Source organism: Thunnus thynnus, chromosome 20 (assembly GCF_963924715.1).
Source record: "Thunnus thynnus chromosome 20, fThuThy2.1, whole genome shotgun sequence".
In the NCBI taxonomy this organism is placed as follows: domain Eukaryota; kingdom Metazoa; phylum Chordata; class Actinopteri; order Scombriformes; family Scombridae; genus Thunnus; species Thunnus thynnus.
The window spans coordinates 17,044,728-17,072,553 of record NC_089536.1 but is presented as its reverse complement, the minus strand read 5'-3'; the positions used below and the strand labels follow the sequence as shown (position 1 = coordinate 17,072,553).

The 27,826-nt window shown below is 40.4% G+C and overlaps 2 protein-coding genes across 2 annotated transcripts; one reads left to right on the top strand and one right to left on the bottom strand.

The window, feature by feature from the left end:
- The first annotated feature begins 89 nt into the window (after nt 1-89).
- Nucleotides 90-27,144, top strand: ift140 (intraflagellar transport 140 homolog (Chlamydomonas)). The gene is made up of 30 exons (XM_067575552.1): nt 90-251; nt 2,557-2,720; nt 2,846-3,067; nt 3,188-3,309; nt 3,456-3,586; nt 4,075-4,250; nt 4,560-4,651; nt 4,732-4,838; nt 5,029-5,171; nt 5,259-5,462; nt 5,578-5,650; nt 5,749-5,840; nt 6,048-6,175; nt 6,299-6,416; nt 6,943-7,064; nt 7,162-7,297; nt 7,450-7,581; nt 8,232-8,467; nt 21,319-21,496; nt 21,870-22,060; nt 22,179-22,274; nt 22,406-22,538; nt 23,458-23,601; nt 23,824-23,952; nt 24,175-24,357; nt 24,497-24,700; nt 24,851-25,063; nt 25,356-25,522; nt 25,675-25,816; nt 26,015-27,144. The coding sequence occupies exons 2-30, from the start codon at nt 2,574-2,576 to the stop codon at nt 26,192-26,194; spliced, it is 4,341 nt and encodes a 1,446-aa protein (XP_067431653.1). The 5' UTR covers nt 90-251; nt 2,557-2,573; the 3' UTR covers nt 26,195-27,144.
- Nucleotides 11,542-20,403, bottom strand: tmem204 (transmembrane protein 204). The gene is made up of 3 exons (XM_067575553.1): nt 19,040-20,403; nt 17,951-18,106; nt 11,542-13,281 (listed from the first exon to the last, which is right to left on the bottom strand). Exons 1-3 carry the CDS (start codon nt 19,317-19,319, stop codon nt 13,037-13,039), a joined length of 681 nt encoding a protein of 226 aa, XP_067431654.1. The 5' UTR covers nt 19,320-20,403; the 3' UTR covers nt 11,542-13,036.
- Nucleotides 27,145-27,826: the final 682 nt, after the last annotated feature.

Here is a 27,826-nt window from a genome sequence, read left to right as displayed (position 1 = left end):
GCACTGAAAAAATAACATTATTGTGGTTTGATGAGACTGCTTTCAACCCTTCACTACCTTCGGCAACTCGGATTGTGTTCGTTCTTTTCCGTAACTCCTCCTCCACTCCAGTCCTCGGGGTTGTCAGGGGCAACTGGCAGAGACGCTTTTACGCTCACACAGGAGGCTAAACATCAACACTGGAAGTTACGGTCGACGCTTTTGAGTTTTAACAACTAAATTGGCGTTAACCTTAGAAAAGCAACGGTGAGGTAGGTCTTAAGATACTTTATCAGAAGGGCTAACCTCGCGCTGCAGTTGCGAGGGCCAGCAAATGATTGCTAACTTTGGCTAGCTTATCTAGCCTAGCTAATGTTAGCAGCTAAAGCTATCTTACCTTAAACCATCTGTCATATAAGCTAACGCTACCAACGTCTGCATTGTTTATCAGTAACAGTTAATGAACTAGCGTTTGCCCAAGTGATCTACATACAGTATGAAGTGAAATCATACATTTTGAATCGGTAGCGTAGCCAGAAACATTAATTTAGATGTGCCTCTGGGATATAAGGTGTGCAAGAACCAAAGTGACCTGTAGATCGACCATAACAGTTTTTAAATCTTGTTTCAAGATCTCTTTAGTGTTACTATTTGCCTACTATTCATCGTATCAACAGTAGGCTAATGATTTTGTTTACTGTTGCTTAGCAACATGTGATAGTTTCAAGAAATTGTTTCTTCATTTAATGTTGCAGTGATTTCCCCAATAACATTATAGCACAACTGTTACATGAAAGCAATGTCAAACTCGGTGTTGTGGCGGCTGAAATACCGAAAATCTTCAGCACTGAACATTCAACTACATCACATCAGATTTTCTAATAGCAGGAGTAACCACACAACCATACGGTTTTTTTTAAGGCTAAGCCTAAAAGCTGTTTGCATAATGCCACTACATGACAAAAACAAACTGACAGTGTGCCACTTACATAAATTAAGAAAGCATCATGTATCCAACAATATAGCAAAGTGTGAGATTAACAAAGTTTTATCTTAATTTATAAACTATCAACACATTCAATCCCTTTCTCAGCCAAGAACACAATAGGCTGCACCAGCAGGTCACATTTAAAAAAATTACTGCACGATTTATACAAATGGCACATAATTTGCTGACACTTACATGTGTCAGCACATCTTCAAGGTTTAAAACACTAAAAAAACATCCAGTGAGCTGGGATGTGTCATTTCCATTTGCTTCCAGACATAAGCAGAATTGAATGAAAATCAGAGAGGAGTCACAGAAATGTAGCTGCTGGATTCTAGTGAAATAAACTCTAGCAATATTTGCACATTACAGTACACACAGGACCAAATGCTTACGGTAGATTCAACATTGCTTTAAATCCAAAGACATGCATATTTATCACAAAAGTAATAGAAATGTCCCCAGATAGTGTGGATACTATATTTAACTGAGCTTAGGATGTAAATGAATCTGTTATTCCCATAGTGAGACATGATGGAACAACACCTCATTGCTTATTTGAAATCTGTCTCTGAAAGATCTGATGTGCTTACAGGCACACATACATAATTTGGTGGAGTGGGTTGTTAGGAGGGAAACAGTGGCTAACTCATCCAGAAAATCACTCCAACCTGCTTATATGCTGATGCAGGTTTGAACTCTACATTAACAGATCTAAAACCTTATGTTCACATCAACAAGTATCAATGCATGTATCAGATACATGACTTACACACCCTCATTTATATGCTTGATATGCAAAAAAAAATATCCCTCAAGGTGTACAATACTATAGTTAGTTACTAAAATTTATACAACACAGCTTGAAAACAAGTGGTGAATGAAAACATTTTCAGGACCAACCTGCAGACCTTCTGCACGGGCCCCAAACAATCACAAATCACAGACAATCAGCAGCAACAGGTGATTTAACAACTAGCAAACAACTTATTCAAAGCCTTGGCAGGCTCTACAGACAGCAGCAACAACACAGCTGCTTCAGCGTCCAGACAAACAACAAACAGTGAAAAATAAGAGCTACAAACCATTAACAACAACACAGCAAAGAGTTAAATAACGTTACACACAGAGAGCCACGGTGGGACATTTAACCAGCAGGAAAGAAATTGAAGCAAGCAAAGAGACAAAGATACAGACAGACACGAAGAGAGGGTGTATTTAACTCATGTTTTTGAAGTCCATGCTCTTATTTTTAACAGAAATGAAGTAGCGTTAACTTACCTGCTCTCGCTCCTGCTCCTGTGCTGGTATTTTTTTTAGAAAAGCAATTTCTGATGTCCATTTTGGCTACTGCAAAAAAAAAAATTGTGCCCTTGAATCATTGACATTGGATGCTATTTTAGGGCACGGTCTTGAGTTAACTAGTGATTAGCGAGCTTGTACAACATGAATTAGTCAGGTAGATACATAAGTAGCTGGCATAGGGACATGAAGCTGCACAATAAATACAAAGAATACAAATCAAAGAATGCACTGATCAGTAACAATGTACAATATTGGATATCTCATGTTTCTTCTTTCATATCTAGAAAGGCACACTGGGGACATGGCGGTGTATTTTGACCACCGTATTGAGGCCCCTGAAAGCAGTGATGTGCCCTCTCAGTTGACATGGCACCCAGCTCTGCCTGTACTGGCTGTGGCTTCAAGCAACTCCACCGCTGGAGGCAATGTAGACCTCTACTTACAGCAGGTAAACAGTGGGCTTTGCACTGATACAGAAGAACCCTTTGTTATATTCACAGTGTATGAATGATATATATTAGAGCACACTCTAACACAGCTTGTATACTTAAAATCATCCCTGTCCATATGCAGGGAGAGTATGTGGAGAGCTGCCATGTAGAACGTCCTTACCAGCCCACAGTGCTTCGCTGGCATCCAACAAAGCCAGTGTTGGCGCTGAGCTGGGAGAATGGAGAGGTACTGCTGCTGACACACCCCTCTGGAGATCAAACGGTCCTGCCTAATGCACATACAGCCAGCATCACACTGCTGGAGTGGAGTAGCTCGGGTAGCCGCTTGGTAACAGGGGATCAGGTGAGTGTGTTTCAATGACTGTGTACACATAGTGACATAGTGTTTTTATATGCTGGTGGGCCTGATTACCACTCATGAAAAACAAGTGCACATAAACACAGTATGATTATTTAATGACAGACTGGAGCTCTAGCAGTATGGAAGGTAGATGCCAGAGGGAGACTTCAAGGAAACCATCTAGTGAAGCATGAATACAATGAACACCTAACTAGCTGCATCTTCAGACCTGCCTCACCTGGGGAGTAAGTAAAAATGATGCTCTGTGTAGAGCCGATCATTCTTTTGAAGTCCTTAACAGTAAGATTGTATTGAAAACACAGTGACATGACTATGCTCACTTGGTTTGAATGCTGTGTTGCTGATAGTGGGAACCTATCTCTTGTTACAGTGATGTGGCGATGCTAGCCCGGGCGTCAGTGAGTGGAGATGAGAGTGCTCTGGATATGTTCAGCTGGAAGGGAGCACCTCTCAAGATGGGCCCACAGGAGGGACTTGCATTCTACGTCAGCACTGCACATGGTTAGAGTTTATCTTAGTTTATTTTTATCACCATGAGTATTTTTTCTTAAGGCACATTGTGTAGCTCATTACTTTTACAATCTCTATTGGTGACCAACAATCTCCAGTAATGACAGAGCTGTGAGACAGCTCATAATGACTTGTGGTGATATAAAAACTGTTTTGTGGCTTGAGAGAATGTCTTAGTAAAAATCATATAATTCTTATGATGATTAATCCATGTTAATAAATATTAAGCTCACCACTCACATCAAAGTTTTTCATTGAAGAGAAAATCTTTTAACCGCACTTTGGCAGTTTTTCCATAATTTGTATTAGTTTGAAAAATCCAAAACATATCAAAAGGGATTTTTTCCCCTCCCTTTATCCAAAAGTAGTATTTCTGAAACGCATAGCAATTTCTACTGGCAAATCAATCAGAGTTCTGTAAAATATGATCATTTTGTGCTATGAGGGAATTTTTTTTAATCTTTAACTCTTGTGTATAGGTAAGGTCCACAGCGTGGATGAGCATGGTAAGACTAGCACACTCCTCAGTGTGGAGGGCGCCATCAAGAAACTGTTTTACCTTGAGAAGAGAGAGGCTCTCGCTGTGATCACAGAGACCATGATGCTGTCACAGTACACTCTGGGACGTGAGGGAGTAGCACAGGAATTCATGAAGGTATACTAAACCATGGTATACTGTAGATATACTGAAGATAAAGTTTTATTTATGAATACTAACATCATCAATATTGGAGGCTAATAAAAGATTGATTGGGCAGATTTATTTGATACTGGTGATTATGCAGAAATGAATCAATAAAATCAGCATTGATGCAAGACTCCATGTCAATACTTTTCTTTCTAATTCATGCTATACATTCATATATGATTTGCTCACTTTGTCCATTTTGTTCAGTGACAGGTCTAGAGGTCAGTCTGAACTAATACTAACTAATTTGGTTTATGGATATTTTTTTCATGACAGGTTAAGCTGAGCAGCAAAAGTGGACAGAACACTGACATTGTGTGGACAGAGAACAGCCTCCTCATCACAGCAACAGGGGAACAGCTCATCAGGTCAGTATACACCTACTGAACGCACGCACATACACACTCACTGGAAACTTGAATAATGTTATGTCCTGATTGTTTTGTAGGCTGTGGGATCTTGAGCGAGATGACAACTATGTTTTGTCTCTTGACGAGACTCTTGGGTTTGAGAGAGGAGAGATGATCAACTGTGTTTCATACTGTGCAGGGAAAGGTAAGTGTGAAGTGTTTGTCCCACTGTGCAAAATGTAAAAATATTGCAAATCTCCATGGCTTGACTTCACATTTCTGTACATCTGGTATTTTTTTAGATGTTTTATTTCACCACGTTCCCAAACTCAAGTAGATTTATTTCAAACCTTAAAAAACCTCATTGTTTTTGTATAACATTGCGGCCTCTCCAGAAATCCTGGCAGCTGGCACCAACCATGGACGCATAGCAATGTGGAAGATGGTGGTGCAGCCAGACAGCAGCAGAGGTGACACCAAAGCACAGTGGAAACTACAAACACCCACTGAAACGGAGGGAAATGTCACTCAACTACAGGTACTGACCGGATCAGCATCTACTCAACACACACCACTGCTCTATTAATCATGAATGAATGTCAGTCACATGCTATTTCATTTTTAGTGGGGCTCCACCCTGAATCTGCTGGCAGCCAACAATTCCAACACGGTGCTGATACTGTGTGAGCATGTGATGTCAGCCCACTTTAGCCAGCAGGTGGCAGCAGTGCAGCTTACCCCGACCCAGCTCAGCATCACTCACTTCACCACCGGGGTGCACCTTGCCCTGCAGTCGGACAGCCACATCAAAGGAGTATGCGTTACCAAGGTAACTGTAAAGTTGGAAAGGACAAAGTGTAGAATTGGTGGGGTTTTTTTGGTTTAAAACATAGTGATGGCCTCTAAAGGGTATGTGATCTGTATTTGTGTTGCCATACCAACAGGATTCAGTGACAGTCTGGAGTGGCAAGCAGATCACCGTGTATGAGCTTTCAGGGACGGTTCTACGCAATACAGGTACAACTCACTCAACAGTCCAAACAGCATTTGTGGCACTTCAGAAACTTAACTTTTCCTTTTCTTCTCCACCTCCGTTTATTTTGCTATTTTCCCAGGATCGTTTGCTTGTGACTCCCATGTAGTAGCTGTACATGGCGAGAACCTCTACACTGTGGAACCTAACAGGGTCCAGATTCGCACACCACAGGTCTGTTGTTCCACCTCGGAACCTGTGACCCTGTATTCAGAGATTTGACAAATGTTTGAGCGAGCATTTTCAAAAGACATCTCATAAGGCAAACTGCCGTTTTTTCGGTGCTGAGTTGGAATCGATTGTGATTTAGTATGACCATGCATAAAAGTGGTATTTGTCACCATGAATTTGGTTTATTGCTGAACCATCTCATCTCTTTAGGGCACAGTGAAGCAACTATTGACTTTCTCCAAGGCAGAGGGCAACCCAGTGCTACTCAGTGTGTGTCAGTCTTACCTGGTTGTGGGCACAGACACAGCGCACGTCAGAGTCTTTGACCTCACCCGAAGGTATAGTGTTAATGTGTGTGCAGCTAAATTTCATGCATCTTAAATTTCTTTTTATTGGCACTATCTGTGTTTAAAGTACTTTATTGTCCAACATGTGTATGTCTTTACTGTATGTATATATAGAGATGCCAAAGCTCACTGCAGTGCTAAGAACCTGGCTGACCAGATTGCCAATCTGGGAGCCCTGAGGTCAGTCAAGTGTAATGCCAATGGCAGCCAAATCAGCATCCTAATATCTCAGGTGAATGGGCAACACTCTCCTTGCTGAAAGGCTGATCAGTATGGTCTTTTTTACAGCTGATGCTATTTTTCGTTATTGTAGCCACCAGTATCTTATGATTCAATTTAACTTTATTTCAGACACATAGGTCCATATCAGTATAAAAATAATAAAATGCAATATGAGGACAACAACACAGAGATATAATCATTGCAGTTCACTTATGCATATATTCAGCATATTGTGTTTTTCTTAAATATATGCTCTTTGCAGTGTGGGAGTAGCACTATATAACCAAATGGTAATTTCAGTCTTCATCAAAACATATATGCAGTGATGAAATTAGTTCATAAATTGATTAGTTGATTGACAGAAAACGTCTTTCTTACTTTTTGATAGTCATTTAATTGCTTCATGTTATTTATCATGTACAAATATAGATTTTATAGTTACAGCTTGTCAAATATATTTTGTTGCTTTCTCCTGTTTGCTACTGTAAATTGAATACATTTTAATTACAAGCAATAATATTTCTCTTCCCTCTCAGCTGAATGGACGACCTGATCAGAAAGTGTACTTTTATGACGTTGAGATGGACACTGTGACACACTTTGACTTCTTCATTGGTAGACCGTCCAGTGGTATCTCACAGCCTGAAGACAGTGAAAGGTAACCAAAGCTGCTTTGTCTGTGTTTGTGTTCTGTCCATTTAGGGTCCTCTCCACTTACGTTGTCATATACCATACATGTTTGTTCTGTGTTTCAGGCAGCAGTTTCAGGGGACAGAGCTCAGTGGACGCTGTCCCGTATCTCATTTCTGGGATGAGAGTGAACCTCGTCTTTTTGTTTGTGAGACAGTGCCAGTCGGTTCTGAGTCTTCATTAACTAGTTACTTGGATACGGTAAAGACTGCTGTTTAACACTAAGATACAGCTGTATGAGAAAACATGATGCTATCTGTCCTGGTGGATTTGACTTCTACCATGACTGCCTGTGCAAAACATTATCCACTCATGCTCATAGCTTGTCATTTTGTTTCCTTCCTTCTGCCCAGGTGGATGTGTCAGTGGTGACACTTTTCTGTACCCAGGAACATGGGCTCCTCCTGCAGGACTGCTACCCCAAACCTTCAGGCCTGCAGTCCCTCCTCGCTCTGGATGTGCCCTACTATTATTTCAGCTGCAAGGTGAGGACAGACACTCATATGTTCTGCCTCTCTGTTGTCTCTTCAGTCAGGAGTTTCTCATACAACATGTGGGGTTTCTCTATGGAAAGCTATAAGTTGGCTGTTACAAATATTGAGTTTACTTTAACATATTTGTTGTGTTTTTGTTTGCACCAATCACTATTCTCATGTGTTTGGTCTAACGAACCCCAGCTATTATTTCGGAGGGGTGGTGTCTTTCGACCGGAAGTAAGTGTCTGCCCCCTACAGATCACTCAGAACGCTTCAATATTCTTGATTCCCAACTGCCATCAACTGTGATCGTGTATGCCTTGTGCTGCATTTAAGCAGAAATAAAAAATACTGGTTCTCCACAACCAGCAGCACAAATGCATCCCTGTGTGGTGAAGTGAAATATGTAGACCTCACTATGCTTTGTTCAGTGCCCATGCACCTTGTCTTGACGAATAGATTTGTTCTGTAATGCTTTGTTGTTGTTTGGTTTGCTCTGACTCCTACCCATTTCCCAAAGCCCATGTTTTCCCCAGGATATTGTATTTTACATCTAATACAATGTTACTTCACAACATGCTTCATTTATTCCTGGCTGTGAATCCCATGGTTACCGATCTTAACACCATGTCTCCCTACCTTGCTTCACCCCCTCTCAGCCAGGTGAGGGAGACCCAGGGTTAGCAGAGGCCGCACTAGCACCTACAAACCACACCCAGATGCCAAAAGGTTCGATTGCCCAGTTCCCCCATATGGTATCCAGACGAGCTCTCAGAGACTTTGTGGGCCTGGAGAACTGTGAGAAGGCCACTCGCGACGCCATGCTAAACTTCAGCTTCTACTTGACCATCGGCGACATGGACGAAGCCTTTAAGTCTATCAAGCTCATCAAGAGGTAAGGTGTCCATCATATCCATGCGTCTGCTCAGTGGCGTTTGTAAAGAGAGGGGACGTGCAGGTTGGCAGGTAGGCACTGTCACCACATTCCCTACCAGTCATTTTACAAGGGAATGTAGTTCAAAGGCTAAGCAAAGGCCATTGGGATTGCATTGTTACTGCAGCCTTGACTCTTCTCAGACTTCAAGTGGCATTGTTGCCACTTGCTTTTCCTCACCCCTCATTTCATTCAGCACCTTTTATTGTAGATGGTAGATAGTATAGAAGAGGCATTGAACACAGCCTATTTTGTTATTTTCACAAGTTTTGTCTCATCTCTAAGATATAAGAACACTTTAAAACAGGCACTTCATAGGTCAGTGGAAAGAATTACCACACGAATGTATCTATCTATCTTTAGAAAGGCCAGTAAAATTGAAATATATGCATATTTTAATTGTATATAGTCTACACACACAAGTTTTTGTGATGCTATCAAATCTGATCCACCAACAAAAAAGTTCAATTTGTATATGGAAGAACATGAAATAGATTTTTAAACACAGGACATGATTAAGGGCTTTTACTGTCTGCCCTGAGGGAAGGAACTCTTCAATGTGTATATATGTGACTGTTTCTGTTAGTGTGCGGGTGTGTTCAGAGGGGATGTACTTTTCTAAACACACTGACTCACGCACACACACACACACACACACACACACACACACACACACACACACAGATCCCCCTGCCAGTTTGCTCCAAAAGGAGTGCCCTTTTTCCATTCTTGCAAACTTTGAATCAGGTCACTAAAAGGATGTGGGTGTCCGTTCCTGTGTGTCTCTGGGAAACGTATATGTGATTTCAGTGAAGATCTCATATTCTCGTAAGGAGAATAGCTACGTGATAAGGAGCACACGGTTGGTCTAAATTCCGCCATACCTTTACTTTTGCACGTACAAACATTGCATAAATGGGAAAACAGCATTAAAACAAACAAATGGGTAGAAAAAATATGCCACCGGCCGGATATTCCAAGGAGTTTAATAGGTATGATGACAGCTTTACTAAGTTCCTCATTGATGGCTATTTTTACTGTTGCTTCTTTTTTTCAAAGGATCAGTATTGTGTTCGATTCCCGCATATCTCCACCCACAGGAATATGCATTTCCTGCAGCAGTAACCTGTATCTTCTGGGACTGGTCTCTATGATGCAGATCTTTGAATTGACCAAGGTTCTCAGAGACTGGCTGGCGATCCAGAAGTCAAGCTTAGTTCATCTAATACATGTACTTGAGATCATATAATAAAATATCTGTCAAATCTGTCATATCTTCAACCAGACACAGAACAACAAAATCCACTGTCTCAGTATAATAATGACACATTGCAGTGTTGGAAATTCTATATCAGATGAGGCATTAGAGCCCTATTTGTGTGTATCAGCGGGACTTTAATTAGCCGAGAATCAAGTCGGCTCAAGAAAATTATGAAAGTTATAAATCACGTACTGCACTTTCACAGCGCTTTATATAAAACAGATATCCTCAATATGAACGTCTCTCCCTCCCTGCCTCTTGAAGCAGCCTGTCAGATACAGGTTGGAATGCCTTTATTCAGTCTAGACTGCGCTACTTCCTCTCATTCATGTTGTCCTTGACTTTAGGTGAAATGCTGCAGGGTTATCTACACGAATGAATTCAAGCCTTCTCTTACTGTCTTTTTGCCATTGCAGTGCTATTTAAAAGCAACTCCCCCCTTTCCATCAGGAACAAAAAGACCCGAGGAAGTGTTCAGAGGTGAAACTGAGACTGATATATGATGTTGTAGTCATCATAGCTGGCTGTCAGTTTATGCCATTTGTCACTGGAAAGTATGTAGTTCACATGAAACCATTACAGTACTTCCTCATTGCAAATATTAAATTTTAATCATACAGAGTGTAGATTTTTATATTTATCTCAGCTAATGAACAGCTGAGAACAGCTAATGTAGGACATACTTAGGTATGTTTGTGTCATCTTTCACCCTTGTCCAAACAGTTTTGGCAGTTAACTTTATAATGATGGGAGTGATTATTCTACTAGTGCACTCTAGATAAGAGTGCTTTGTAGTGTTATAGCTACCATGCATTGCTAAGATGGAGCTGTTAAAATGTATCACATTTTCTTGTTTCATTGGGTACAACAGCTAAAGCAAACATGACCTAAAGGAATATATGTGTAGCAGTTTTTCGTACTCTCTCTCGTTCCCTATTCCTGTGCAATTTGAGGCTGATAGATACATCACACATGTACTGCCGCCTTCCACAGCCCCTTCTTACTGTATAACTGTTACTCATGTTGTAACTGTAAAATAGTAGGTCAAATGACAATCCGTTTGGTTTCTTAACAAATCTTGAGCATGGACGTCCATTCTTGACCTTAGGAACACATATTTTTGATAAAATATTCCAACCTCAAGCTTCACTTATTTGCTTTTTTTGGAGCATTTGACCACAGCCTTGTTCAGCAAATGGAACTTGCTCAGATCTAAGAACTTCAATCATGTGATATCAGGTAGTCGTATATGGGGTAGAGATCATAATCCCTGGCAGGGACCATGTGTTAAGAGACTGAAAGAGCTCTGGAAGCAGACAGCATCATCTGTCTGTGAGCAACAGACCAAAACTGGTCACAACATCAAAGGGGAAAGCACCAAAGTCATGAGGCAGGAGTGAAAGATGGAGGAGGCCATTGACACACCGATGCTGAAGACCATCCCTGAGCATCTCCCCCCATATTCTACCTGTAATCAGGTAACAAAAGTTCTGTACTTGGGTCATGTTCTATTCACTGATATATGTTCAAAAGCTCTGGAAAAAGGTAGTAAGTGAACCTTAAGTTTATAATATGTTATCACAGATACAATTGCTAAAAGTTATGTTTTACCCCATGCCTTCTAGTTGCTTCTTGTTCAAATCTAAATCTAAAAACCTCACATTTTAAAATTATTTAATGAAGTTTTGTATTGTTCACCTGTCAGATGCAGTGTTGTGGATACTAAAACAACAGCAGCAACAACAACAACAACAACAACAAACACTACTGTGACTGAATATTTCTCAATAAATTTATTGAATTTATATGATACTTTAATATTTTCATGTGCCCCTATGTCCGGCAACGTGGAAGACCCACAGATGGAGTCTGGAGTTCTTTGCAGAAGTGGGATATGATCCAAATAATACTACTACTATTGATAGCACTATTCTTTATAAAACTATATAATATTAATTTAAGTATACAGTATGTACCACAAGCGAGCAGAGTTTCATACAGAAAGCATCATGAAAACTTAACTTAAGTATTGAAATGTGTGTGTCACTTCAAAATGCAGTGCATCACCAAAACAGTTGTTACCCTTAATTTAACATATACTGCTTTTTTAAAAAATTCAAATAAATTGACACACATTAATTGACGGGTCACATGTTTTGTGGGGTTTTTTGCCCAAATTTTCTAGAGGAAATATATTCATGTGGTAATGACTCAGCAACGATTTTCCCTCAAAATATCACCTATTTTTTCAATTAAATGTTGTTACAAATTTGGGTAAACTCAATCAAGAACAAGATCGACTGACTATTATGTTTTACTTTATTAGTTTACCTACTAACTTGTAGATATATCATTAATATTAAGATGTATTAACAGTTTAATAAGCTTTAAAAGGATGAAAACAAATATGAGGTATTCTGGTATTATATTTTCAACATCTTTCATAATTTCCAATTCATAATTATGCAGGAGGAAATTTAAGTGCACATATTACAATATAGGTCAAGTTCCAGCTTGATCTTTTCCAAAGCAGGATGTTTCATATAAGACAGTTATAGTCCAAATTCTATATTTAGCTACCAATAAGCTCATCTAAGCATGAATAAATGAAACATCATAATTTGAGTATGTTTGGTAGTTGCACCTGCTTGATACTTAAATTTTAGTTAAAAGACCAGTGTGTCAGATTTAGTGGCATCTAGTGGTTAAGTTTCAGATTGCAACCAACTGAATACCCTCCCCTTCTCCTTCCAAGAACCTAAGGTGGCTGCGAAACTCACAAAAAATGCAAAAGGCCTTCTCTAGAGCCAGTGTTTGGTTTGTCCTTTCTGGGCTACTGTAAAAACATGGCAGTCTCCATGGAAGAGGACCCGCTCCCTATGTAGATATAACGGGCTCATTCTAAGGTAACGAAAACACAATGATTCTTATTTTCAGGTGATTATACACTAATTAAAACATACTTATGAATATTATATTCTATTTCTGCCAAGTCCATTCTGCTAGATGCCACTAAATTCTACACACTGCGCCTTTAAAACTGTAACTTCTGAAGACTAAGCAGCGATATAATTCTGTCATTTTTGACATGGGAGGAGTTGTGAAATATAGAACTAAACAATTGCAGGTACATGTTAGTCCAGCTATTGTAGAGCCACAGGAATGTCCTCTTCTCATGAGATTCACATTTGAGGAACCTATAGCTGGATTAATACAAGAGTTAGAGCACAGTCTTGTCAGTGTGGTCTTCACTCCTATTTCCTCACGGCTCAACATGGTGACTCCACATAGTCATTGTCTAGGCGTGGGTGGAAAGGTGATGCCAGTGAGCGACTGATGATTATAACCCTGGGTGCGAGGCAGTCATCGCGGCGGTGTAAAATGTTCCAGATGAGCATGGCTGCAGCCATCGTGGCCAGCAGGCAAGCAGCTATGTTTAAGTAGCAGGAGTAGGACAGGTGTGTGTAGGGCCCGATCCTGTAGAAGGTCACAAGTCCAATCACCAGCACAAAACCTGCACAGAAGCAAAGAAAGAAAAGGACTCAGTCAGTGAAAAAGCATTGTCAGCCTCATGTTTCACATTTAGACAAATAGGCAGTGCCATGTTTCATATTAAGACAATTACTGGGAGCTGCCGTGTACAAATACAGTGTGCTGTTGTTGACTACTGAAGAAATATTCGTGAGGAATCATTTCAGTCCTGCTGAAACCAAGATTTATGTATGTAAAAAGAATGCAGAAGTCAAGTTCTCAATCAGTTTCATACAGTCGAGAGCTGCAACTCTAAGTCAATTAATCCATTAGTTGATTGACAGAAAATTAATCGCCAACTATTTAGATGATTGATGATTTGTTTAAGTCATTTTTTAAGAGAAAAAAAGTAAAAATTCTCTAGTTCCAGCTTCTCAAATGGTTTCCTCTGTTATAGTAAACTGAATATCTTTGGGTTGTGGACAAAATAAGACATTTTTCTTCCTTCTCTGACATTTTCTGACGCTAAACAACGAATCGATTAATTGAGAAAATAATCGACTGATTAATTAATAGTGTAAATAACCATTAGTTGTGGCCTTAATTTCATACAAGTCCAGAAAATCTTAAAGTGCATTGATGATGGAAAAACTGTCCACGTATAGTTTAGCATTTCTTGGATATTTTGGATACCACAGTTTAAAAGTACAGTTATTTAAAAGGACGTGTGGTAGGTGGACATAATGTGTCTTTGAGGATTTTCGAATGGGCTTCATTTGTATGCCATTTTGGTCAAAAGCTTCTTCCAAATGAATAAATGTGAAATCCCACATGCTCCCATTTAGACGTCCATCCCATGTATTTCACAGTTCAGCGGGAGCTCTGTGTGGGGCCTTTGAATTTGGAAAACCTGTTTCCTCCTAGGAAGAACTTCTGAGATCTTGAGATCAAAGTTCTCAATAGCGTACAAATATCAGAACATGAATATCTGCTCGGGAAAAGCCTTTGAGATGTTTTATCTCCCTGATTTCTTTGATTCACGGTCATTGAACTCTGAACAACGAGGAACTCCTGTTTGCATTCAAAGGTAGAAAGCCACGCGTTCTTTAATTTCATGCTGTTTCTCTGATCTTTGTTTTATTGACATTATCTGCAGTAGAGAGTTGTTGAGTGTCCCCATGGCCCACACCTTTCCTCATTCTTTACTTCAAGAAGTATGTATTGAAAGCCCACACAGATTGATTCTTAGTCAGTCCCTCGTTCAAGTGTGGTCTGGAGCCATTCAATAGTTCAACAATAATAAATGTGTAAAAACTTGCCCCATCCACAATGGTATAAATACAGAGACCAAAAATAATCACTGGAAATAGGGATGTTGGTGCTTTAGGATATGAATCAGTCCGTTTCCTGAAGCAGTCAGTGGCACCAAGGGGGGGGGGAGTACATTTATATTTCTTTCCCTACCTCCACAGTAAGGTGGCTGTCATTGTTTTAAGTGAGGATGTGGATAATTGTGTCTGTGTATCATTGCATGTCTACCACCATGTGTACGCAGAAGAATGCGACTGTTTGCTCAATCGGCTCATGTTTAATCTGCCTGGCTCCTTATCCAAGAAAATGAATAATCTCCTGTCCAGGTTCCAGCCAGGGTGGGCTGTGTGAACCTCTTTTTTGGCACAGACTTATCTCTCAAGCTTCCTTCCCCTTCTTCCTCTTTCCATCCTTCCTTCCTTCCCACCCCTCCACACCCTAAGCTTCGAGGTTAATATATTTGCTGGACTTTTGACATGATCTGTCACAAAGAAAATCTAAACAAGTATTATCTTGAGGCCATGTCTTGGAAATTCATTTGGCTGGTCTGTTTTCCTTCCGGTCAGTGGTGTCTTGGTTCATTCTTGAAGGGTACACGATTGATTAGAGTGACCAGCCTACCTCAATTTCAGAATGTTATCACTCCCTTATTACCAGGAATCTGTCAAGTCACTTACATCTGGGAAAAGTTTATCTCCTTGCCGTGCCTTAATTCAGTCCCACAGCTGCAATTCCTTAAATTTTCTTGGAGTGATTGACAGCCATTCACAAATTCCACATACCGGTCTCCCTTCATTTTTCTGGTTGTGCTATTGTGAGTAGAGAGACACCATAGGCATAGCCCCAATGTGGACATAGCAGCAGCAGCAGTACCCAACAAATATCTTAAGAATTTCACATCTAAAGAAATGATAGTCTTGGAGGGAAATAACCTCAGTCTTGACTTTTGACACGTTAGAGCCGTGTCCATTCAGAAAAACACATTCCAGAGTTGTCTCCAGGAGTGAAATAGACAATATTGTGCTTTCAGCGTGGACCTGCCAACACCACTGAGATATCACTGAATGGAGCTGGATATTGTTATTCCACAGTCTGCTTGCAATAGCTGAGCATTTTGGCACGTACGAAAATGAAAACATTCCCGAGAAAGAGGGTGAGAGGGTAAAAATATCTCCATTCATACAGAGCTGAAGCCCATTCACTGACTCGGTGGGGGAAGTTTAATAAGGGAGCAATGGGGAATGGTTTACTGAATAGTAGAGGCCTTTTCAAACTATCTGTAGTCAGATTTTACTTTAAAGATTTTGTTAATTCTGTATCTATTCTTATGGAAAGTTCATTCTTGATCTTGGAAATAATAGTTTGACAACATAAGCCCCAACTCATAGTCCAGCTTTTTCTGGAGCTTTCACAAGGTCTATATAAGCAGATGGAGTTTGCTCAGTTGTCTTGGCAATGGATCTCTTTACATGCATGCTCATTAGTTGTTATGATTTCATTCACACCGTGTCCATGTTGCCTCTGAAGTTAAGCATCAAAATTCATTCTTGACCAACTATTTGAAGCTATTATAACTACTATAAACTACTCTTTCCATGACAACTGAAACTATTCTTAATTAAAACTCCCAACAGATGAGACAGTTTAAGGTGTAGTCAAACAAGTATAGAATCATAATGGAGATTTAATTTCCCTTATGTGACTCAGGTTGCCCCTGTAAGGCCTAATATAAATTTGGTGTTCTGTTTTTGGGTGGGAACATCTCATCTGCCAAGATACGTGTCATCTTATTGCTCAGCAGCTTTGTTGACCATATATGGTAAGAGAGTAAAATTGGAAGATGCCATTTTTCCTGAGAGCGTTACTATTTTTAGATGTCAGGGAAATAGGTGTGCACTCTTTCTTTTCTTTTTAAACTTTGTCACTATTGTTAGTAACATCAAGATTTGTCACTGACCACATTATCAAAAGAGCTATAAATGTCCACAGCTCATGTTGGAGATAATTTATGGGATCTGAAATGTGTTCATTTTGCCATTGTCTTTATTAATCATTCCTTGGTGAGACAACTTAATGGTCACTGAAGTTTGGCTGATGGTGTTGTTTTATAAGGGAAAATATTGTTATGTTGGGTGGGTCTACAGATAAAAGACTTCATCCTCGCTGCAATTCGTGCCGAACACGCTAACGATAAAATGGAGATTCTTTATTCGCCGCTGCTCTTGGACATTTTGTAAACACAGACATAAAAGCTAGGCCAGCTTATCTAGACAGGGGCTATTCCCACCCTGCTGCTGCTGCTGCTGTGTGTGTGTGTGTGTGTGTACCACAGGACATTTCTTTACCAAAACACACTATAAACACACAATATCAACACACACACTGGCAGACACAAACATGCATGCACATAATCCCTCCTGCCAGCGCACACACACACACAAACACACAGTCCCTGTCGAAACTGTCTTTCCCGTCCGTTCCCCCCTCCCTTCTTTTTCCTTCTTCAGCTCGGGGGTTTGCATAACAGGTAGTCACAGACATTTCCTCGTCCTGAGCAGGGATATCCTGGCGCCCGACAGTCGCTCCCTGGCTCGCTGCAGCTCTGGCCCATGGATTCTGGACTAGGACTAAATTTAGAACCCAGAGCAGACCCCCATGATGCCTGGTACTGTATCGCTGTGGCAGATACAGTACCAAGCGGCTGAGCGACCACTGCACACAACAGACTTCCTCAGCAGGGGCACTGGGACAAGGCCATGCCAGCCAACTAATGTGGCACAGTGGGATGGATGGATGGGTGCTGGTTATGTTACCATGACTAAGTCTAAGTCATGTCCCATGCTGTTGAATCCTAAAGAAGGACCTCTGTCTATTCTCTGGTTTCCTATTGTAGTTTTCCTTATCTTCTTCCATGTCAGTTTGGCCAGTCAGTTACTTTATCAGAAGCACAGTGGTTTAAGCTTACCATTTTAAAATTAACAAAAATTAAGTATACAAAGGCACTACAACTCATATACTGTCACATTTTGTATTTATCTACATTTTGCCATGGATTTGGATGTATCTTTAAAATAATAGTATCATCTAGTTGGGCTGAAGATTTTTGCCATAAAAAATTGTAGTAGATAGTAGATAGTCTTTGTCTTTTGCTTGTATCGGAAAGTTTTCACACTGTCTTCCAGCTGTATTATTCCCCAAAGTTTAGGAGTCAGGCAGTCTATCTACGTCTGTGATTTTATCCCCTTTTCCTGGCACTCTACCAGAGAGTATGTGAACTTTGCTCTGCTGTCTCTGGATTTCTCTCTTTCTGTGTCAGACTCATATAATGTGCATAGTTTGTTGGATTTGCATCAGAAAAAGTGCCTCTTAAACAAACAAGTTGTAGGAAAACTGTTACTCACTGGCTAGCTGAAAGAGTGCAGCAATGGCTTCCTCCCACCACTGTGATTCCTGCGTGATGAAGGGCAGCTCCATCAGGCCCAGAAGGAAGATCAGCTGACCTGCAGTCAGGGCCACCGTCGCCATAAGGTTACAGGCCCGCATCATGTCAAACTGCACTTGAGGGACCAGGAGAAGAGTTGTGTTATATTTCCTGCACTATGATCTAAATGCATTAATTTGATACGCATGACAAGTTAAAAGGTTAAATCTAAAGCAGAGGATCAGTGAAGGATAATAATAGCTTAGCATAGCTTAGCAACAGCAATCTTGTATGTTTGAATGTTGTAATGCAACAGGAAATTTTGGGGGTGAATAAAGCATTCTGGACATTTGTAGCAATGTGACATAAAACACTGACATGGTTACCATATTATCATGAATGGTGTGACGTGTCTTTGTCTGGTATTGCTGCCCATTGTGCCTAGATAAGTTGGCCAGTTGACATTCAGCATTTCCCAAACTTGTTCTTGAATGGAAATTTGTCAATGGACTTTTAATCAGTAAAGCGTGATAACACTCACTCTGTTTAAAAGCTTATCCAGACAAAGTTCATACTCAAACCATGTCAGTAACAACATGATGCACTCTGGCTTGTAAAATCAATACATACTGTAAATTCTTGGCTGGCTGCCATTGACTAATGTTTACACTAACACATTAGACTTCCATTAACCCACAGTAAAAATAAAGCACTTGTGTTATTGTTAGTCCATTGATTTGAATGTTTTGGTTTTGAGTTCTGATTTACAGTCAATCATTTTTCCCCCCAATCAGAGGCCCCTGAAAATAAGATTGTTTTTCTTTACTGACTCACACTAAAATTCTTTTTCAGTATGTTTCATGTGGGAAATGCAAAAAAAAAAAAATGATGTCAGCATGACACAGAAATACCCCTAGAGTGCTGTTGAGCACTACCATATCATTCCAATAGTTCCATCTTTCCAAGATAAGACACTTGAAATCTGATTGATTAATATTCAGTGTTCTAGAAAGCATGCATAAATAATATCGGTATGTTGCACAAAATCAATACTTGCATAAATACTTACATTTGACAGTGCTGCGGGATTCTTGGTAGCCTGCATACTCAGAGCCCCATCCCAGGCTTTCACACTGCCTCTGTGTCCCCTGCCCCCTTCGCCCAGGTTGGAGGTCATCACGGCCCCGTTCCCCTCCTGCAGGGCACATCTTCCATAGTCCCACACTCCTCTTGCGTCCGTCCTCCAGGGCCTGCAGGACCCAGCTGGGGGTGAAGGCTGCAACATTGTTTAGGACCAGGGACAGCAGGGCTACCGCCACCGCCGCCGCCACTAGCCTCTGCACGGCCATGCGACGCCCGGCGCCCGCCACCTCTCCCCCTCCCTCGTGTCCCTCCTCCAAGCCCTGCTCTTCCTCTGTGTCCTGCCCGCTCCCTTCCCTCTCCTCTGGGGCAGTAGCACCAGCAGTGCGCTGGGCCCCGTGGCTCCTCTCCACCTCCTCCGCCACCACCACCACCTCCTCCTACTCCTCCAGCTGATAGCTTGTGCTGTCCCTGCTCACGCAGAGGTGGAATTGGCAAGAGTGTTGTCTTGAGGTTTAGCTAAAGAACATCTCCATTCATCCTCATTCAGGAGTTGGTTGTCGTTGGAGCAGATCATCAACCCTCCTCCTCTGACAGCACTGTGGGTACGCGGGGATTAATCCAACAGGCACCTAGGTCCATTCCACTGGCTCCAACTGGCTGCAGCTTGACTCTTGGAACTCGCTCCTTTCTTCGTTTTCTCCCTACTTCTTCCCCTTCTGTTTTATCGTCTCCTTTCCCTTTCTTCAGTGCTCCGCTTGTTGCACGGGTCTGACTTCTGTTTGTGCAGCTGGCTTCTCTTTAGAGACAGGAGAATGTTTTTTCTTCTTTCTTTTTCTCTTCTCTTCAGCCACTCCAGAGTGCCTTCGGAGGATGCAAAAAAAGCATAGATTTTCTGGACAGTGTTGCTAGGAGCTGACTTGTTGGTGGCTTTGCTGAGGCTTACCAAGACTGTCTTTCAAGTAGAAGAGCCCCCACTGCCTGACTTGGAACAAGAAGTCCTCAAGCCCACCTCCCTCTGCTTCTTTCTGTCTTTCCCCCTCTCTTTTTCACTCGCAGTTTTTCTGCAAATCCTTTAGGTCAGAGTTGAAATGTGGGGGAGTCACTGTTCGTCATAGTCCGAGACATCAGTTCGCAGCTGTGGCAAGTTTTAAACAGACAGCTCCCTCCTTCATGATCACTTTAAATGTGTATGTGTATGCCAGCGTGTTTGTGTGAGAGAATGTCCAAAAGAGCCCCTCTTAGACGTCACAGTTGTGTATTCTTTTGTCTGGAGCCCAGGGGGCGTTCGCTAAAGTCCTCTCTCTCGTGTGCAACAAACATATTGGCCACCACAGTCAGCCAGCAACAGGATGTGTTTCCTGAGAGGAAAAGAGGGCTGGGAAGAGGGGCCAAATGTAGACCTGTTCCTTCTCTTGTCTTTCCTTTTCTGGCTCTCTAGATCTTGCCGCTCTGTGTGTAGCGGGCTCTCTTTTTTTCAGCATTAAAGTATCTCACTTATTGGTTTTCTCTGACCATATAGAGCAAGATTTTGGCAGTTACTATATAAACAGTTACTATATAAACTTGCGATTATTTGGCTCTCATGCTTTTGCTATATTTCACTTCACTTGGATTCCATTGCCCCTTTTATACCAGGGCCCCTAAAGATTTGGGGTATTTCCTGTTGCCTAACTTTAATAAACAGCTCACATCTGTATCAGCTAAAGCAAGGCGGAGGGAGGGGACGCAAATAGAGACCAGATGGCTGAGGAATCTTAAATTTGGAAATGAAGCAACAGAAAAGGGGGCTGAGGGGTGGATTTACGTCAGCAAGACAAAAAGATAAAAGGAAAGACGAGAGAGAGAGAGAGAGAGAATTAGGTCTCTCCCTTTGAGTCCTGCACACATACTTGTGTGGTTATGCTTATAATAGTGTTAATGTGCAGGATGTTTTTGGTGGAATTTTTTTGTAATCATGATCACTGTTGAAATAATAATAGAGTACTAGAGGTCTGGCCAGTGAGACCCAACTGTATTTACATATTCGGGTCAGTTTTGTCACCATTTTCACATGCATACCAACGGTATGTGTCAAAAATATAAACCTGCGCTTAACCGTAAATAACTTGAAAATTAAATGACAACAGCATTGTATTTTGTTCAAACAGGAAATTTCTTATCGGATGTGTGTACATGTTGCAACTATTTTCACTGCTGAATAATAAAATGCCAATTCAGTGACTAAACATTCAGCTTACAAATGAGCCATGTCTTTTTTCTCTGTAGCAAAGCGGTATGGGAAAACATGGCACGTATGTGTGTGAAAACACGGCGGCTGGATGTGGCACGAGTTTGCCTTGGGAATATGGGAAATGCCAGGGCAGCAAAAGCACTGAAGGAGGCGGAGGCTGAGCCTGAACCAGAGGCCCAGGTGGCGATGTTGGCCATTCAGCTCGGCATGCTGGTGAGATATTCAAGTATTAGAGGAGTGTCTTGTGTCCATTTTTACTTGTGACATATGCTATTTTCTCTCTATTTAGCCAATCTTTCTATGATTGTTTTTATAAAGAGAAAAACAACATACAGGCAGAGAAAAGACAACAGGTAACAAAAGCAGAAGATGTCCCCTTACTAGAATTCATAGAATCTATTCAGAGATTGTTAATTTTTTCTGTTCACAAATAACCCAAAAACTGTCGTCCAACATAATTCCACACCCCATGGCTACAAATAACAAGTCCTTGTTTTAGGTCTGAGCAGTTCACCACACAAAGATCACGGGACTTTCCGGACCAAAAACATTTATCTTTCCATCATCTTTTCCTGTCTTCCAACAGGAAGATGCAGAGAAGTTGTACAAGTGCTGTCAACGCTATGACCTGCTGAACAATTTCTACCAGGCATCTGGCCAATGGCAGCAAGCTTTGGAGACAGCTGAGAACCATGACCGCATCCATCTGCGCACCACCTACTACAATTATGCCAAATACCTGGAGTCCATGGGCGACAAAACCCGGGCCCTCTCATTGTGAGACAGATGCAATGCGCTTTTATATTAATGATACAGTAGTTTGGAGTTTTACTATTTGTGATTTTTCTGTTTTTTCCTGGAAACAAATTGTGACTGTCAGCACTTTTTGTTTCAGTTATGAGAATTCAGACACTCACCGGGTAGAAGTACCCAGAATGCTCCAGGATGACACAATATCTTTAGAGAACTATGTCAACAAAATGAAAGACAAGTAAGTTGTGATTATAGTCTACACAAACGTACAAAAGACATCACAAAATACTCGCATGCTATTTACGTATAGTAAGTCCCATGGGAGGTCATGATGTATGCTCTGTAAGTCCAATCATCTTATCAATCCAGGAACATCTATAAGTGGTGGGCCCAGTACCTGGAAAGCCAGTCAGACATGGATTCAGCGCTGCGTTTCTATGAATGTGCTCAGGATTACCTCTCCCTCGTTCGAGTTCACTGCTACATGGGCAACATTCAGAAGGTGGAGTGTCATAAAACATTTACGATGTTTTAGTGAAAATAATTAGGTAATGCTTTAGGTCCTTTAAATTTATAGTTATTTCCTGGAAAATTGAGTAATTCACAGGTATTTAACTGTTAATGTTTCGGACTTTTTACAGAATGGGTGGTGCAATTTGGTACAAATTATAAGTTGGTTTAGTTGGTCAGTGCTCACTCATTATATTTTCTTAATAAACTACACTTTTAACAATTCTTTAACAGAAAATACTTTGTTTTCAGTGTGTAGTTTTGTGTGCTAATGCTAATATATTGTTATTAATGAGCACATTTCCCATATATTACCAAATTACATATCCCCTTCAAAGAGAAGTCTGAAGAATTAATAGCTACACAGCAGCTAATCTTATGAAATTATTGAAACAAATCCTATTTTTAAGAATCTAATTTAGTAGGAAATTTTGCAAATAAACAACTAAATATGAACCCAAGTGTAATGAGGCGCACTTACCAACTAAACCAACTTTTTCCATTTTTTAATCATTTGTACCAAGTGCTGTAAAATGTCCTGATAATAAGCCGTTACATACCTGCAAATTACCCAAGACTGAAACATGTATAAAGTAAAGGACCTGTAAAATAAAGTGTTACCAATAATTTCATTTTGAGGACACAGTTTTACTAAGTTTTTTTATATTGTGTAGTGCACATGAGAAATTAGTTTTCTTTCAAATATAGATGTAAATTGTTTCAAAATGACAGCCTTCCATATTGATTTTACTCTGTATTGCTGTAATATGATATATTAAGATACAGTAAGTTATGCACTGTCTTCTTTTGTTTTGAGTTTAATTAGTGGGGCGACTAAAAGATCTTTGTCAGATGAGTATGACCACAAAATATTGTCCACAAATGTGATAATGGATTTATTTATTTACCAGGCATCAGAGATAGCCAATGATACAGGAGACAGGGCAGCATCATACCACCTGGCGAGACATTATGAGGGTCATGATGACATCAAACAGGCTGTTCACTTCTACACTCGAGCGCAGGCCTACAACAACGCCATACGACTTTGTAAGGTAAAGTACTCTGCAATGTGCCAGCAGCATGATTAGTTAGAAACCTCTGTGAATTCCCAACATACAAGTATTCATTGGCAGAAATGCTATCCTATTATATTCTGATTTATTAACACAGAATTGTCTAAATTTCTTCAAAATACTTTCTCATTCTCTGTTATTGATGTGCTTTAGACCTCTTTTCCAGTAGTTTGTTGACTTGTATGTGTTGTGCCTGACCAGGAGAATGGTCTGGATGACCAGCTGATGAACCTGGCTCTGCTCAGTAACCCAGAGGACATGATGGAGGCTGCCTGTTACTACGAGGAGAAAGGCACCCATATGGACCGAGCTGTCTCACTCTATCACAAGGTCTGTCACAACTCACTCAGACCACATTCATTATGAGCATGAGTTTTAAATCATTCCACAAGAGGGCAATATTGCAACAGATATTCAAACTGATGGAAGTCAATAGGAAAGGCAAATTTTTTAATGAACACACATTCACTTTCTCCCATCATGTGAGTTCTGTTTGTTTTTATTTGCACCAAATATGAACCAGAATATTTTTTGCTCCTTTCTCTGTTGTAGGCTGGTTATGTCTCCAAAGCTCTGGAGTTGGCCTTTGCCACCCAACAGTTCTCTGCACTTCAGTTGATTGCTGAGGATCTGAACGAGAACTCTGACCCTGCCCTCCTGGCACGCTGCTCTGACTTCTTTATCAAACATTCCCAGTTTGAAAAGGCTGTGGAGTTACTGGTAGCAGCCAAGAAGGTACCTGTGTGTGACATTTTCTGTGTGTGTGTGTGTGTGTGTGTGTAGACATGCTGCACCTACACATTGACTAATGAGCTCATATGTGCTTGCTTATGTGTATTTATGGATATTGTTTTGCGTATGTTCGTGTGCCCAGTACCATCAAGCCCTGGAACTGTGTGTGACCCAGAACTTGAACATCACAGAGGAGCTTGCAGAGAGAATGACTGTAACTGATTCAAAAGACTTGTCTGAAGCGGCCCGCAAGGATCTGCTGGAGAGGATAGCTGACTGCTGCATGCGTCAGGGCAATTACCACCTGGCCACCAAGAAATACACGCAGGCAGGAAACAAGCTCAAGGTAATAATGCAAAACATCTAGCATGTATCTGGGCGATAAGAAGGGTGAAAACTACTTTTTTTTTCATTAAATATTCAGTCTGTCATATAATGTCATGTGGCATGAGTAACATGTATAATACATACATTAATGCATCTTTTTTTCAAACAGGCTATGAGGGCTCTCCTCAAATCGGGCGACACGGAGAAAATAGTATTTTTTGCCAACGTTTGCCGTCAGAAGGAGCTCTTCATCATGGCTGCCAACTACCTTCAGTCTCTAGACTGGCGGAAAAATCCAGAGATCTTGAAGACGATCATTGGTTTCTACACTAAAGGGAGGGCACCGAACCTGCTTGCTGGCTTCTATGAAGCTTGTGCTCAGGTAGTGCATCTCACCATAGAAATATCAGTCAGATTCACAAAGGTCATCATTGGTACTTGTGTGGTTATCATTTGACAATACACATTTTGGAAGAAGTTTTTTTCAGACAGTGATCTTGAAATTGCTCAGCATAGAAATTCTATGTGGTGATACAAAATTTGTAATAGTTGCAACTTCAGAGTAAAATGTACTGTATGTTTACTGTGGTATTATTTTTGTTTGTAAACATATTCAAGAAAGATATTAAGTTTGAATACTGAATAAAAAGTTTTCTCTTGTCACTATTATAAAGGTGGAAATCGATGATTACCAGAACTATGAGAAGGCTCTGGATGCTTTGACTGAGGCTTTCAAGTGCCTCTCAAAATCAAAGGACTCTTCATCTGGACAACAGGAAGTACGACTGGCTGACCTGCAACATAAGATCACCCTAATCAAGAAGTTCGTCCACGCACGCAGGTAAGAGTATGATTCTTATTTTTTCTTTTTCTTATCATAACTAGTCCCTCTTTTCTCTGTCATACCCTCAATATACACTATTTGTTTGTTCTGTGGAGGGTTTGTCTGGCTGTGATCTTCATCTGAACCTTGCTTTTGTCTTTTGTCTGCAGGTTGTATGCGGAGGATGCCGGTGAGGCGGTGCAGTTATGTGAAGCCTTGCTAGAGGAGCCAGAGTTGGACCCTGCTGTCAGGATTGGGGATGCGTTTGGTTTCTTGATCGAGCACCACTGTCAGCAAGGCAACTACCAAGTGGTGACTGTCATTTTTTTTTCTCATATTATTATTAATAGATGAAATGACAAAAAAAACATCTGCATCAAGTCAAAGAAAGTGTTAACTGTGGAAGCATCATAATTTTATATCAATTTCTCCAGATTTACATCTCTAAAGCCTCAAAAGTCCTTGATCAAACACTCAGCTTTCTGTCTTCTTTTCATCCGTCTTCTCCAGGCCTACAGGAAGCTTGAGGAGCTCCAGAAGCTGTTGCCATCGCAGAACGTTAGGTACTATATTAGCCAGGCCAGCCTAGAGGCCCTGCAAAAAGAGATGGGCATAACCATGGATCGTGGTGACCGCAGGAACAGCGTGAAGGAGGAAGATGAAGTGGAGGAAGACCTAAATGTGTCCTAAAATCTCACTTGTAATTTCAATCTTGTTAAACAATATTTTTCTATATATATTTAGCTTCCTTATTCATGCACATGAAGACCCTTCATTTTCACACGGATGAATATGCAAGAGTCTGCACTTTCTCTCACCGGGAATGACTGTGCTGTTGGTTCTGAAGAAAACAGCAACATGAGGATGTGTCAGAAACACCAACTAAAGTCACATTGGTAAAATCAGCACAGTAATTGGTTGTAATATGTAAGTAAAGGGCACTTAATAATAATCCCACAATGGAGAAGCAATGTGGAGCAAAGACAGAGGAAAAATGAAGGCAGTCTGTTAATCTAATGCAGGGGTAGTGTGTTCAGATATATACTAGGTCTACATTAGATACAATTCTACTGAATTGTCACCCTATTTTCCAAAATATTGAACACTTAACCTGTGTCATTCACAAAAAAATTATTTTATGCCACTCTCCTTTTCTACCTTAAACCCTGGTTTCATTATTTTTATAGCTGCTTTTTTATGCAGACTGGTACAGACTAATGGACACAGGTTTGTATTTCTCGAAAACAAAGTCAGGAAAAAGGTCAAAGGTCAGGAAAAAGAGGGCAATGACAGCAAAAGAATCACTGAAGAATTGATGAACACAGGTTGTTGCCTTCTTTGAAGTGAAGTTTCTATTTTCAGTGTGGCTCCGAATGTGCTGTTTGTTATATATTTATCCACAGATCTGATTATGTCGATTACATGCATTTGGTACAATGTATTTTTTACTCAACTTGTGTATTAATTGTAAATATCCTCTCAGAGTCAAAGCATATATCTCTGTTAAGTATTTTGCAGCTATTTTTGATAAACTGGGAGGCCATTTCTACTTAGCATCTGAGATTGTGAATTGTATTTTACATTACATTGCTCTGTTGCTATATATTGTAAAATTCTATAAAACATTTTTAAAAATTTAATTGCACTGTTTGACCTATATTAGAAATGGTTTTCATAGGCCTACTTCAATAGACGTAACACACTGATGAAAATGGGAAGTGAGCACAGTTTGTGTTTAAGTTCTCCAAACATGTAAGTCTGTCACTTAGTCACTCACACATATAATAAAAATGTTACCTGATTGCCAGGTCACATGATACCCATTAATTAACCATAACATAAAGCTCAACACTGATATAGCAATTTACAAAAGACACAAGGTAATTGCGAGAACATATTGTCACAGAACAGCAGTTCACAGGAGGGCGCTGTTGTCAACAACATTACCAACCTACACACTGAATACACTGTACAAGAGAGAGGCTGCCTTTGAATAGGCCTTGATGTTTCTGAGGCTGAAAATAAATGACCAAATCATTTACAAGCAACGATTAAGCACAGAGGTCTCTATGGAGTCTGTTTCATGTGATATAATAGGGAAAATATGAAAACAAATCTTCCTGTAAATACTTTAAACCTTACAGAATCAGTTTCAAGGTAGTGGTGAAAGTCAAAGACACCATTATGAGCCTTTTTCTGACTTAATTATATTTACAATGACATTTGTGGTGTTCTTTAAATACATGAATACACAGTAATCGTCTGTGTAATATGAAGTATAAAAAACTGCCCAGACCAGTTATATTTGTGCTGTTAAGCCAT